Source organism: Anomaloglossus baeobatrachus, unplaced genomic scaffold (genome assembly GCF_048569485.1).
Source record: "Anomaloglossus baeobatrachus isolate aAnoBae1 unplaced genomic scaffold, aAnoBae1.hap1 Scaffold_3959, whole genome shotgun sequence".
Taxonomy (NCBI): domain Eukaryota; kingdom Metazoa; phylum Chordata; class Amphibia; order Anura; family Aromobatidae; genus Anomaloglossus; species Anomaloglossus baeobatrachus.
Genome location: NW_027443297.1, coordinates 36,357 through 50,224, shown reverse-complemented (window position 1 = coordinate 50,224; position 13,868 = coordinate 36,357). Strand labels below are relative to the sequence as shown.

General features: G+C 42.3%; 1 protein-coding gene across 1 annotated transcript in view; it reads left to right on the top strand.

Annotated features, from left to right (window-relative positions):
- The first annotated feature begins 5,655 nt into the window (after positions 1 to 5,655).
- Positions 5,656 to 13,868, top strand: part of LOC142276283 (ephrin-A3-like) — a 29,448-nt gene continuing 21,235 nt past the window's right edge. The window contains exon 1 of the mRNA XM_075332602.1: positions 5,656 to 5,816. Coding sequence (XP_075188717.1) covers positions 5,656 to 5,816 — 161 coding nt within the window. The remainder of the gene's footprint in view (positions 5,817 to 13,868) is intronic.

Genomic DNA, 13,868 nt, shown 5'->3' with positions numbered 1-13,868 from the left:
CGCTATGTGTGGGAAAAGGTCATATAGGAATTGTAAGTATAGTGTAAATGAAAGTGAAAGACTGGATATGAGTAGTCTGAGAGAGAGGGAAAGGATTTATTGAATAGTCTGTGAAGAGGTAAATAGCCGTCAGACAGAAAGAGCTTCATACGTATATTAATTTCACAGATGTGGCAATTTGTACATTATTCTGTGACAAACAGATTTCATAAGGCTCAGAGATTTACTGGAAAAATATGACATAAAAATGAAAAAACAAGGAGTGAGAGAAAAGAAAAGAAAAAGAGAAAAAGAAGAATCAAGAGAAAAACGGGGGAATGTTGGTTTGTACAGGGTTAATGGAGAGAGGGAGGAGGAGGTATAGTGGATGTCCATATGAGTAAATGAGAATGGTAGCAGGGAAAGATCTGTGGGTAGTATGTGTGTATTACCATCAGGGGTGTAGGATGTGATAGTGTGATTACAGAGTAAAGAGAATTGGTATGAACGTAAGCGCTGTGTGTGAGAGAATGTTATGTAAGAATTGTAAGCATTGTGTGAATGAAAGTGAATGACTGGATATGAGTATTAAGAAGGAGAGGGAAGGGATTTACAGGACAGTCTTGTAACGAGGTAAATAGCCATCAGAGGAGTATAGAGGAGGCTGAGAGGATTAAGTGAAACATGACCGGAACAACAAGTGAGGACGCCGAGGTGCTTACCAAATGTGAGGAGAGATGTGGCATGGACTGCGGGCGCGGAATCCACCGCTGCATGGGGGCTGCCATGACAGTGGCCGATGGGGCCGGGCTAAATAAGGGCGGCAATCAGTCCAGGCAGTTCTGGTGTGGGATCACGCGTGCGCAGTAGGGGCAGACAGCTCAGTGAGTTAATCACAGGACGCATGCGTGAAGTCATTGAAGGTGCAGAGGCTTGTGCCAGGAGGAGGACAATGCATGTGTCAGAAATGCACATGGAGTAGGAATAGGGGACATGGAGCATGCGTGGAACTTACAGGGCTAGTAAATTGCAAATGAAACAACTGTGCTGGATGTGCGCACAGTGTTATCTGGGGAAGATTAGATTGCGCCTGTGTTGGTGATTTATAGTGAGCAGATTATAGAAACACTGCGTGCCGGGTCTCCATACTAGCTGATATGGGTGAGGACCTGTGATGGTGGTCGTAGAAGAGCAAAATAGGAGAACAACAGGAGCCACAGGATGAGATCAGTATTTTTTCTAAAAGAAAGAGAAAAAGAGTTAGAGAATATTCATACACATTATGGTTGAACAATAAACATTAATTATGTAAAAATACAAAACAGAGATTCATGAAAAAGATCATAAAAAGGATTGAAGGTCATATTCCCTATTTAAACCTTTAGGGGCTAGGGTGCTGAGCTCATGGATCCAATAGGCTTCTCTTTTTTTGAGAGTTTTAATCACATCACCCCCTCTCCTGGGACTGTCTATATGGTCAATGACTTGGAATTTGAGCTGTGAGATGGTATGTCTGGCAGATTTGAAATGATGAGGAATGGGTAAGAGAAGATTTTCGCATCTGATGGTAGATTTGTGTTTAGATATTCGATCTCCAATGTGTTGGGTGGTTTCGCCCACGTATAAGAGACCACATGGACATTTAATAATGTAGATTACGTTCGTCGATTTACACGTATAGAAATTGTGTACAGGATATTGCCTTCCATTGTGCGGGTTGTAAAAACTGTCGCCCTTTTGGACGTTGTTACATTGAGGACAACTGAGGCAAGGAAAGGTGCCAAATTTAGGTGTACCTAGGAATCTTTGTTTGGGAGTTTTTTGGATAGGACCCACATCTGCTCTAATAAGTTTATCCTTAATATTCGGTGGTCTTTTGTAACAGGGTAAAAAAGGTGTCCTAAACTCGGGAATGTTGGGGTATCCTTGTGTCAAAATATGCCAGTTTTTACGTATGGTTTTATGGATCTTGAAGGAGAAGGGGTGAAACGTGTGCGGAAAGGGTATTCGTTTCTCTTTATTCTCACTAGTATCAATGACATGGTGTCGGCTGCTTTCTAGTAGTGATAATGGATAACCCCTATTAGAGAATTTATTCTGCATCTCTTGTAGTCTTAAATCCAACGTGTCCTTGTCAGATACTATCCTTTTAACCCTCTGGAACTGGGAAATGGGGATAGATTTTTTTACGGACATAGGGTGATGGCTGGAAAAATGTAGCAGGGTGTTTTTGTCAGTATTTTTGGTGAAAAGATCAGTGGATAAAATCCCCTCGGTGTCCTTCAGGACAGTGGTGTCCAAGAAATTGATTTTTTGTAGATCATATTGCAGGGTGAAGTGCAAACCAGGCCAAGTGGTGTTCAACTGATCAAAAAACTCGTGAAGGGCTCCAATGGGACCCTCCCAAACGCAAAAGACGTCGTCTATGTACCTTTTCCAAATCGGACAGAATTTCTGAAATAGTGGATTAGGGTAAACCACCTCGTCCTCGAATTTTGTCATGTAACTATTTGCGTAAGGGGGGGCCACATTAGAGCCCATCGCGGTACCCTGTGTCTGAAGGTAATAATTGTCACCAAAGAGAAAATAGTTTTCTTTCAAAACTAATGTCAATAAATCTACACATAAAGAAATCACAGATTGATCGAACTTATGTTGAGTAAGAAGGTCCTGGATTGCAATAATGCCAGTATCATGTGGTATACTAGTGTAGAGACTAGCTACATCCATAGTTACTAATAATGACTCTTTCTTTATCCGTCCTAATCCCTTGATGACTTGTAGGAACATACCAGTGTCGAGAAGGAAGGATTGGGTGGTCTTAATTAAAGGGGTAAGGATTTTCTCTAAGAAGATAGATAAGGGAGAGAGAATAGAATCTGATCCTGCCACTATAGGTCTGCCTGGTGGGTTATCAAGTCGTTTATGTACTTTAGGGAGTATATACAGAACCGGTGTGATGGGGTTAGATTTGGTGAGAAAATCAACCGTCTTGGAATCAATGGTACCCAGATGTAAGTGATGTAAAAGAGTATTCTCAATTTTTTTGGTCAGTGATGGTAGGGGGCTATGAGTTAGTTTTTTATATACTTGATCGTCGCTGAGTTGTCGGTCTATCTCCTTAATGTAGTCAACTTTATTCATTATAACAACCGCTCCGCCCTTATCTGCTGGTTTTATAATAAGGTCTTTGTCATTAGACAGGTCATTTAGTGCTTGGCGGTCTAATGGGGAAAGATTATTATGATAATAAAATTTACCAATACCAATATCATGTCGTAATTGTTGGAAATCAGATTTCACAAAATCAATAAAGGTTTCAACAGGTGAGGAACCAAGAGGAGGACGATATGTGCTCTTGGATTTTAAACCCAAATCGGTAACGGAAATGATAGACTGTTTAACCGGAGTGGCAGTCGAAAAAGGCTTACCATCAAAATGAGTTTTAATTCTCAGGTTTCTAAAGAACCGTTGTAGGTCCATGTCTAACTCAAAGGTATTGAGTTTAGCGGTTGGACAAAACGATAAGCCCTTTTGCAAAACTGCCAGTTGTGTGGTACTAAGAATTTTAGAGGACAGGTTTATCACTAAGGATTCTTTACCTGTGATCTGGTGGTTCTGAGGGTATCGAAACCTTCTGCACTGCCCGCCACGTCTTGTCTTTTTCTTCGTCCTGAATGACCGCCTCTTGGGCCTAAAAAAGGAACTTGGTTGCTTGTGGATGGGCCCCTGCGCTCGCTGTCTGTGCTGGAGTTGGAATGTTCTGAAAAAGACCGTCTGGATTGATAGCGGAATTTTGTTGAAGAGTAGTTGTCCTGCCATCTGTAGACCCTCCCTTGACTGTAGTCATCCGCGTCACGGATGAATTTGTTACGTTTGCGAATTTCAAGATCCTTCCTATGTTGTTCTAGGTTACTCTGAATCTTCTGTCTGAAGTTGTTGAACTCTTCCACTGTGGCACTTGCTGTCTCCAATTGTGCTTCAATGTTTCTTATACGTTCTTTGGTTTTGTTAATATCTCTTTGTAGGTAGTCAACCGTTAGTGTCATAAGGTCCAATGAACATTTGTTCAAGATCTGTTCAAATCTTTTCTTGTATTCAATATCCTCACTAAAGATAGTGGGACGTAGGGAAACCCGGAGTCCCCGGGGTATCCTCTGAGCCTTTAAGTACTCTGTAAGAGTGGCACAATGAAGTTCAAAGTTGATGAGATGACGTGATTCCTTTTCGAATTCTTTTCCTTTGGCCTCCTTTGGAGGGAGCAATAGGAAATCGCCAGAAATAGTAGTTTGCGATATGATTGTAGAAGTTTCCTCAGTGTTATAGGAAAACGTATTTGACATACTTGCTAGGAGTGCTCATTCAAAGGTACCATAGATATGAAGAAGAAAACGGCACTTCCTTCGTATATATTTTCAAAAGATGTTGGGGTGCACTTCAGGTTCCAAAGCCATACAACAAGAAGTAACAAGGCACTCCCAAAGTGTGATGAAAAAGTGTATTTATTGTGCTTGAAGAACGTTTTCGGTCCAAATTGGACCTTCCTCAGTAGCACTAAGCATAAAAATAAAATACAAAAAATAAATAACATAGATACAAACGGTGTATAGAACACTGAGGGCAAACAAAATAGTTACATGTACAGTGTACATTGCAATATTCAAATTCATATTCTTTGATAGAAAAAATCTCATACATATATTCATTTCATATATGTGACAATTTATACATTATTCTGTGATAAATAAATTTCATATTGACTCAGACTTTTTTTGAAGATAAAACATGAAATGAAGAGAAAAGGAGTAAAAATGGAGAAAGAGAAGAGGAGCCAAAGGGAAGAGAAGTTGGTTTGTATAGGGTTAATGGAAAGAGGATGTGTGATAAATGTCTTTAACAGTGAATGAGTGTGGTGGCAGGGAGAGACCGATTGATAGCATATGTATATAGTCATCAGGGGTGTAGGATGTGATAATATGATTACAGAGTAGGGTAAGATAGTATGAACACAAGCGCTATGTGTGGGAAAAGGTCATATAGGAATTGTAAGTATAGTGTAAATGAAAGTGAAAGACTGGATATGAGTAGTCTGAGAGAGAGGGAAAGGATTTATTGAATAGTCTGTGAAGAGGTAAATAGCCGTCAGACAGAAAGAGCTTCATACGTATATTAATTTCACAGATGTGGCAATTTGTACATTATTCTGTGACAAACAGATTTCATAAGGCTCAGAGATTTACTGGAAAAATATGACATAAAAATGAAAAAACAAGGAGTGAGAGAAAAGAAAAGAAAAAGAGAAAAAGAAGAATCAAGAGAAAAACGGGGGAATGTTGGTTTGTACAGGGTTAATGGAGAGAGGGAGGAGGAGGTATAGTGGATGTCCATATGAGTAAATGAGAATGGTAGCAGGGAAAGATCTGTGGGTAGTATGTGTGTATTACCATCAGGGGTGTAGGATGTGATAGTGTGATTACAGAGTAAAGAGAATTGGTATGAACGTAAGCGCTGTGTGTGAGAGAATGTTATGTAAGAATTGTAAGCATTGTGTGAATGAAAGTGAATGACTGGATATGAGTATTAAGAAGGAGAGGGAAGGGATTTACAGGACAGTCTTGTAACGAGGTAAATAGCCATCAGAGGAGTATAGAGGAGGCTGAGAGGATTAAGTGAAACATGACCGGAACAACAAGTGAGGACGCCGAGGTGCTTACCAAATGTGAGGAGAGATGTGGCATGGACTGCGGGCGCGGAATCCACCGCTGCATGGGGGCTGCCATGACAGTGGCCGATGGGGCCGGGCTAAATAAGGGCGGCAATCAGTCCAGGCAGTTCTGGTGTGGGATCACGCGTGCGCAGTAGGGGCAGACAGCTCAGTGAGTTAATCACAGGACGCATGCGTGAAGTCATTGAAGGTGCAGAGGCTTGTGCCAGGAGGAGGACAATGCATGTGTCAGAAATGCACATGGAGTAGGAATAGGGGACATGGAGCATGCGTGGAACTTAGCCCGGCCCCATCGGCCACTGTCATGGCAGCCCCCATGCAGCGGTGGATTCCGCGCCCGCAGTCCATGCCACATCTCTCCTCACATTTGGTAAGCACCTCGGCGTCCTCACTTGTTGTTCCGGTCATGTTTCACTTAATCCTCTCAGCCTCCTCTATACTCCTCTGATGGCTATTTACCTCGTTACAAGACTGTCCTGTAAATCCCTTCCCTCTCCTTCTTAATACTCATATCCAGTCATTCACTTTCATTCACACAATGCTTACAATTCTTACATAACATTCTCTCACACACAGCGCTTACGTTCATACCAATTCTCTTTACTCTGTAATCACACTATCACATCCTACACCCCTGATGGTAATACACACATACTACCCACAGATCTTTCCCTGCTACCATTCTCATTTACTCATATGGACATCCACTATACCTCCTCCTCCCTCTCTCCATTAACCCTGTACAAACCAACATTCCCCCGTTTTTCTCTTGATTCTTCTTTTTCTCTTTTTCTTTTCTTTTCTCTCACTCCTTGTTTTTTCATTTTTATGTCATATTTTTCCAGTAAATCTCTGAGCCTTATGAAATCTGTTTGTCACAGAATAATGTACAAATTGCCACATCTGTGAAATTAATATACGTATGAAGCTCTTTCTGTCTGACGGCTATTTACCTCTTCACAGACTATTCAATAAATCCTTTCCCTCTCTCTCAGACTACTCATATCCAGTCTTTCACTTTCATTTACACTATACTTACAATTCCTATATGACCTTTTCCCACACATAGCGCTTGTGTTCATACTATCTTACCCTACTCTGTAATCATATTATCACATCCTACACCCCTGATGACTATATACATATGCTATCAATCGGTCTCTCCCTGCCACCACACTCATTCACTGTTAAAGACATTTATCACACATCCTCTTTCCATTAACCCTATACAAACCAACTTCTCTTCCCTTTGGCTCCTCTTCTCTTTCTCCATTTTTACTCCTTTTCTCTTCATTTCATGTTTTATCTTCAAAAAAAGTCTGAGTCAATATGAAATTTATTTATCACAGAATAATGTATAAATTGTCACATATATGAAATGAATATATGTATGAGATTTTTTCTATCAAAGAATATGAATTTGAATATTGCAATGTACACTGTACATGTAACTATTTTGTTTGCCCTCAGTGTTATATACACCGTTTGTATCTATGTTATTTATTTTTTGTATTTTATTTTTATGCTTAGTGCTACTGAGGAAGGTCCAATTTGGACCGAAAACGTTCTTCAAGCACAATAAATACACTTTTTCATCACACTTTGGGAGTGCCTTGTTACTTCTTGTTGTATGGCTTTGGAACCTGAAGTGCACCCCAACATCTTTTGAAAATATATACGAAGGAAGTGCCGTTTTCTTCTTCATATGTATATTCAAGACAAACACACAGAAATCCTTAAGTATATACAAGATTTTGTAACCATGTACACTTTGTCTGTCTGATTAATCAATATGTTATAGTTTAACATAATGTATAGACTCAAAAAATAGCCATTTTTATATTTGCAATACATTCCACCCTTGGCTAATTTGAGCCATAGATTATTTATACAAGGTACCATATCCTAAGGGCATGGTTTTAGCAGATGATTGACATAAGGAAAGTGTACACTGTATACAACAACACAAAGCAATGCATGCACAAATTATAGCAAATATTACTCCTAATATATAACGAATATATCCAAAAATCAGGTAACTAAGAAAGTACCCATTCCCACCATCTACCTTTATCTTGTGTAATGTAATAAATCTAGTATATCTATCTCTACTTGTGGTATTTATAAATGTAACCACCAAACAAGAGAATCGGCCTTGTGCTTTAGCAGCATATGTCGCTACTGGGAGTGTTCCTACAATTATTATAGATAATCCTTGTATCTATGATTTTGTTAACAATTTTACATTTTGTGTATATGATGAAACGGTCATTATATTGTTAATCTCATATTATTTCCTGCCCTCATACGTTTGCATTTTTTATTTGTATGAGAGCCACAAATAATAGCAATCTCTTTATAGCCTGTCTGATTCTGTATTTTTAATTGTTGACATCTGCCTATTTTGCTTTGACAAGTCCTCTGAGTCCTTAGGGCAATCATCTCTTCTGTTAGAGAATGTTCCCCAGTGCAGTTCATATAGGCACAATACAGATTGGAGGTGAAGTTTTGGGTCACATCTTCTTCTTCTAGGTCTTCTTCTGTTTGGTTTTCAATAAGGCCACATTTTCCACGGTTGGTCTCTGTTTTCGGTCTGAAGGTTGCTTGGCTTCTGACGGAAGTAGATCCATGCCCATGGTGGCGCCAATGATGCAACATTTCCAGATTTTGATCTAAAGGGACAACAATACACATATTACTCATCTGTCAGTTGGGATGTGTTCCCACTTGTCTTGTTTCATAACTGTCAGCACATTGTCTGCTCCTCGAGCAATGACTTCAGCAGGTTCTGGAATACCTTTTGTCACTCAATTGTTTTACCCACATTTTTGCACAATCATTGATAGGATGTGAAGATCCAAATCATTTATCTTCTCTGCAGAACTGAAGGAGCCCTCCCTCTGACTATCTACATTTTAGAAATAAGCTGGGTTCACACTAAACGACAGCGACAACGACGTCGCTGTTACATCACCATTTTCGGTGACGTAACAGCGACCTTGTAAGTCGCTGTTATGATCGCTGCTTAGCTGTCAAACACAGCAGAAGCAGCGATCATAACGTCGCTGTGCTACATGTTCAGAGAGCAGGGAGCCGCGCTTAGCGCTGGCTCCTTGCTCTCCTGCAGCACACATCGGGTTAATTAACCCGATGTGTACTGCAGCTACATGTCACAGTTCAGAGAGTAGGGAGCCGCGCGCACTGCTTAGCGCTGGCTCCCTGCTCTCCTTGCTACAGTATACATCGGGTTAATTACCCAATGCATACTGCAGCCACATGTCACAGTGCAGGAGCCGGCACTGGCAGCAAGAGCGGCGGAGGCTGGTAACCAGCGTAAACATCGGGTAACCAGGGAAAGGTCTTCCCTTGGTTACCCGATGTTTACGCTGGTTACAGCTTACCGCAGCTGCCAGTGCCGGCTCCTGCTCGCTTCATTTCGTCGCTCTCTCGCTGTCACACACAGCGATGTGTGTGTCACAGCGGGAGAGTGACGACCAAAAAATGAAGCTGGACATTCAGCAACGACCGGCGACCTCACAGCAGGGGCCAGGTCGTTGCTGAATGTCACACACAGCGACAGCGACGGGACGTCGCTGCAACGTCACAGAAAATGGTGACGTAGCAGCGACGTCGTTGTCGTCGTCGTTATGTGTGACACCAGCTATAGACAGTACCATCAACTGATTAACATGTCACTGTCTCCACTATTCATTACAATTACCTTAATTAATAATCCTGATCTATCCCTTCTCTCATTACCTGAGTTCAGTTTAAGGCCAAATCTGACCTTCAGACTATGAGACCTTCATACTGAGAGGGCATTTACAAGCCTATTGTGGTCCTGATTGAACATACACATAAAACAAACAACAACCATTAGGTAAATACAATACCCATTCTTCACAATGGGATGATTACTTGTTTCATTGTTTTAGCCTGATTGCTCTAATAACATGTAAAACTCTGGTCTCCAGTCTAAAAAGAAAGCACAAACATGATTAGCATATAAGCTCAAATAATGCACAAAACACAATTTTATCCAGTCCATTATCCATATGCAAAAAGATTCACATCTAAGGGGTGCTTCACACACAGCGAGCTCGCTGCCGAGATCGCTGCTGAGTCACGCTTTTTGTGACGCAGCAGTGACCTCATTAGCGATCTCGCTGTGTGTGACACTGAGCAGCGATCTGGCCCCTGCTGCGAGATCGCTGCTCGTTACACACAGCCCTGGTTCGTTTTCTTCAAAGGCGCTCTCCCACTGTGACACACAGATCGCCGTGTGTGACAGCGAGAGAGCGACAAATGAAGTGAGCAGGGAGCAGGAGCCGGCGTCTGGCAGCTGCGGTAAGCTGTAACCAAGATAAACATCGGGTAACCAAGGTGATTACCCGATATTTACCTTAGTTACCAGCCTCCGCAGCTCTCACGCTGCCTGTGCTGCCGGCTCCTGCTCTCTGCACATGTAGCTGCATTACACATCGGGTTAATTAACCCGATGTGTACTGTAGCTAGGAGAGCAAGGAGCCAGCGCTAAGCAGTGTGTGCGGCTCCCTGCTCCCTGCACACACAGCTAAGCAGTGTGTGCTGGTAACTAATGTAAACATCGGGTAACCATACCCGATGTTTACCTTAGTTACCAGTCTCCGCAGCTTCCAGTCGGCGGCTCCGTGCAAGCGCAGCGTCGCTTGCACGTCGTTGCTGGCTGGGGGCTGTTCAGTGGTCGCTGGTGAGTTCTGCCTGTTTGACAGCTCACCAGCGACTATGTAGCGATGCAGCAGCGATCCTGACCAGGTCAGATCGCTGGTCGGATCGCTGCTGCATCGCTAAGTGTGAAGGTACCCTAACTGGAGAGCCAAAAAAGCTCACTATTTACCCAACCATATTGGTATATTGTGCTGTATTAATTAGCAGCATGGGTATGCAAATATATGACCAACCAAACAATAGCAAAAATAATTGCCCTTCCAATAGACTGAACACAGGGATCCTGCTTGTTTCCAGTCTCTCCTTTGTGAACATTTGGACGGCTCTGTATTGTTTATGAGCAGGAATGGCTTTTGTAATACTTATCTCTTTACATATCTCTGTACATTGTGTATTGGTGGCAATCTCCTCTGTGGTCTCAATATTACCCTTATCTTTCCCCCATCTATCTTCCATTTCAGATGGAGACATCTTGGTGGAAGATGATGATGACCTATTCTGGTGGGCTTTGATTTCCTGCACTATACATTTGATTTCAGCATAAAGATCCTCCACCCCCGGTGGTGTGGGCTTTGCTGGTGACGATGAGACAGTGGCCCTCTTTCTCCCCGTGTCCTGCTTCGCCTGCGCTGTGGAGATTCAGAACCTTTTTATTATGTGAAACCCCTGACTTTTTATTGAGTCCTCTCCTTTGATACAATTTTCTCTTTTGATACAATTTCCACATCTCGTCAGTACTAATCCCGTCTATTTTATCCCAGGGAACACCATCCTTTATCAGGGCCATAAACATATCTCTCCTGGTAACACGGGATCTACCATTTTTACTACTTTTGATGTTGTTACACTGTTCTTCAAAATTAAGCCGATCTCTCTGTTTGGGACCCCATTCTCCCAGACCCCCTAACTGTCGGATCGCCTCCAATGTATTAGAGATTGGTTTCCCAGTCTGATTTCTCATTAATGCCATCATGACATGTTTATAAGCTGGAGGGGCATTTCTAATGATACAATTTCTAATAGAAACACTTACAATAACTTGCATGGAATTGTCATATGTACTTGCTGAAATAGCATTTATCATAGCCTCCTCCTTCAATCTCCGAGCACAATCTTTCAATGTAAACCATGGTTTTTCATTAGGCGGCCAGTCCGCCTCGGATGGGTATTTATGCTGCAATGCCATAGCCACAACATCCAACATACTACACACCACATGTGGTCGCTGAACTATCAAGGAACAAAATGCCTCCTTCACTACAGGCTCATGGCTGAGTTGAACAAACTTTGGGCCATCCACAGCATCCAGCTGTACTCCATGAGCCCCCGTCTCCCATAATCTGACTATCCAAGCCAGACCTGGGCAAGAGGCGGCCCACGGGCCACATCCGGCCCGCCTACTCTCTGTGACCGGCCCGCCTGGCTCCGGGCGTTCTTGCTGGCCGGTCACTGATGAGGGCAATCTGACCTGTTGTCCGGAGCTCCAGGCTCCGGGCGGCCCGTGGTCAGATTGCCCTTATCACACGCTGCGTGCCGGCAGGGAACAGAGGACAGATACTGCAGCACCGCACAGTGCAGCAGCGGAACGCAGGAATCTGTCCTCTTTTTCCTGCCGGCACTTTCTCTGTGACACACACGCGCGCGCCCTGATGTCGTCAGTACGGCGCGCGTGTGTGTCATTTGAAAAGTTCCCGCCCCGGCAGGAGAAGAAGATGCAGCAGCCGGAGCCCGTACGGAGAGAGGAAGCAGCTCAGCGGGGGGCCGTACAAGAGAAGAGGATGTCAGCGGGAGCCCGTACGGAGGTGTCTGAGGAGGGAAAGGTGAGTGGTGACTAGTAACCTGAGGGGACAATGGGGGGAGTGGAGGGGGGGGGGTAACTGGTGAGTAATATTTGGGTGTAGTGATGTAGTATATGGCAATGTAGTTTTACAGGTGTAGTATATAGGGGTCTAGTGATGTATATGTGGATGTAGTGATGTCTATTACAAGTGTATATAGGGGTGTAGTGATGTATATTACAGGTGTATATAGGGGTTCAGTGATGTATATTACAGGTGTATATAGGGGTGTAGTGATGTATATTACAGGTGTATATAGGGGTGTAGTGATGTATATTACAGGTGTATATAGGGGTGTAGTGATGTATATTACAGGTGTATATAGGGGTGTAGTGATGTATATTACAGGTGTATATAGGGGTGTAGTGATGTATATTACAGGTGTATATAGGGGTCTAGTGATGTATATTACAGGTGTATATAGGGGTGTAGTGATGTATATTACAGGTGTATATAGGGGTGTAGTGATGTATATTACAGGTGTATATAGGGGTGTAGTGATGTATATTACAGGTGTATATAGGGGTGTAGTGATGTATATTACAGGTGTATATAGGGCTGTAGTGATGTATATTACAGGTGTATATAGGGGTGTAGTGATGTATATTACAAGTGTATATAGGGGTGTAGTGATGTATATTACAGGTGTATATGTGGATGTAGTGATGTATATTACAAGTGCATATAGGGGTGCAGTGATGTATATTACAAGTGTATATAGGGGTGCAGTGATGTATATTACAGATGTATATAGGGGTGTAGTGATGTATATTACAGGTGTATATGGGGGTGCAGTGATGTATATTACAGGTGTATATAGGGGTGTAGTGATGTATATTACAGGTATATATAGGGGTGTAGTGATGTATATTACAGGTGTATATAGGGGTGCAGTGATGTATATTACAGGTGTATATAGGGGTGTAGTGATGTATATTATAGGGGTGTAGTGATGTATATTACAGGTGTATATGGGGGTGCAGTGATGTATATTACAGGTGTATATGGGGGTGCAGTGATGTATATTACAGGTGTATATGGGGGTGCAGTGATGTATATTACAGGTGTATATGGGGGTGCAGTGATGTATATTACAGGTGTATATGGGGGTGCAGTGATGTATATTACAGGTGTATATGGGGGTGCAGTGATGTATATTACAGGTGTATATAGGGGTGTAGTGATGTATATTACAGGTATATATGGGGGTGCAGTGATGTATATTACAGGTGTATATAGGAGTGTAGTGATGTATATTACAGGTGTATATGGGGGTGCAGTGATGTATATTACAGGTGTATATGGGGGTGTAGTGATGTATATTACAGGTGTATATAGGGGTGTAGTGATGTATATTACAGGTATATATGGGGGTGCAGTGATGTATATTACAGGTGTATATGGGGGTGTAGTGATGTATATTACAGGTATATATGGGGGTGAAGTGATGTATATTACAGGTGTATATGGGGGTGCAGTGATGTATATTACAGGTGTATATGGGGGTGAAGTGATGTATATTACAGGTGTATATGGGGGTGAAGTGATGTATATTACAGGTGTATATAGGAGTGTAGTGATGTATATTACAGGTGTATATGTGGGTGTAGTGATGTATA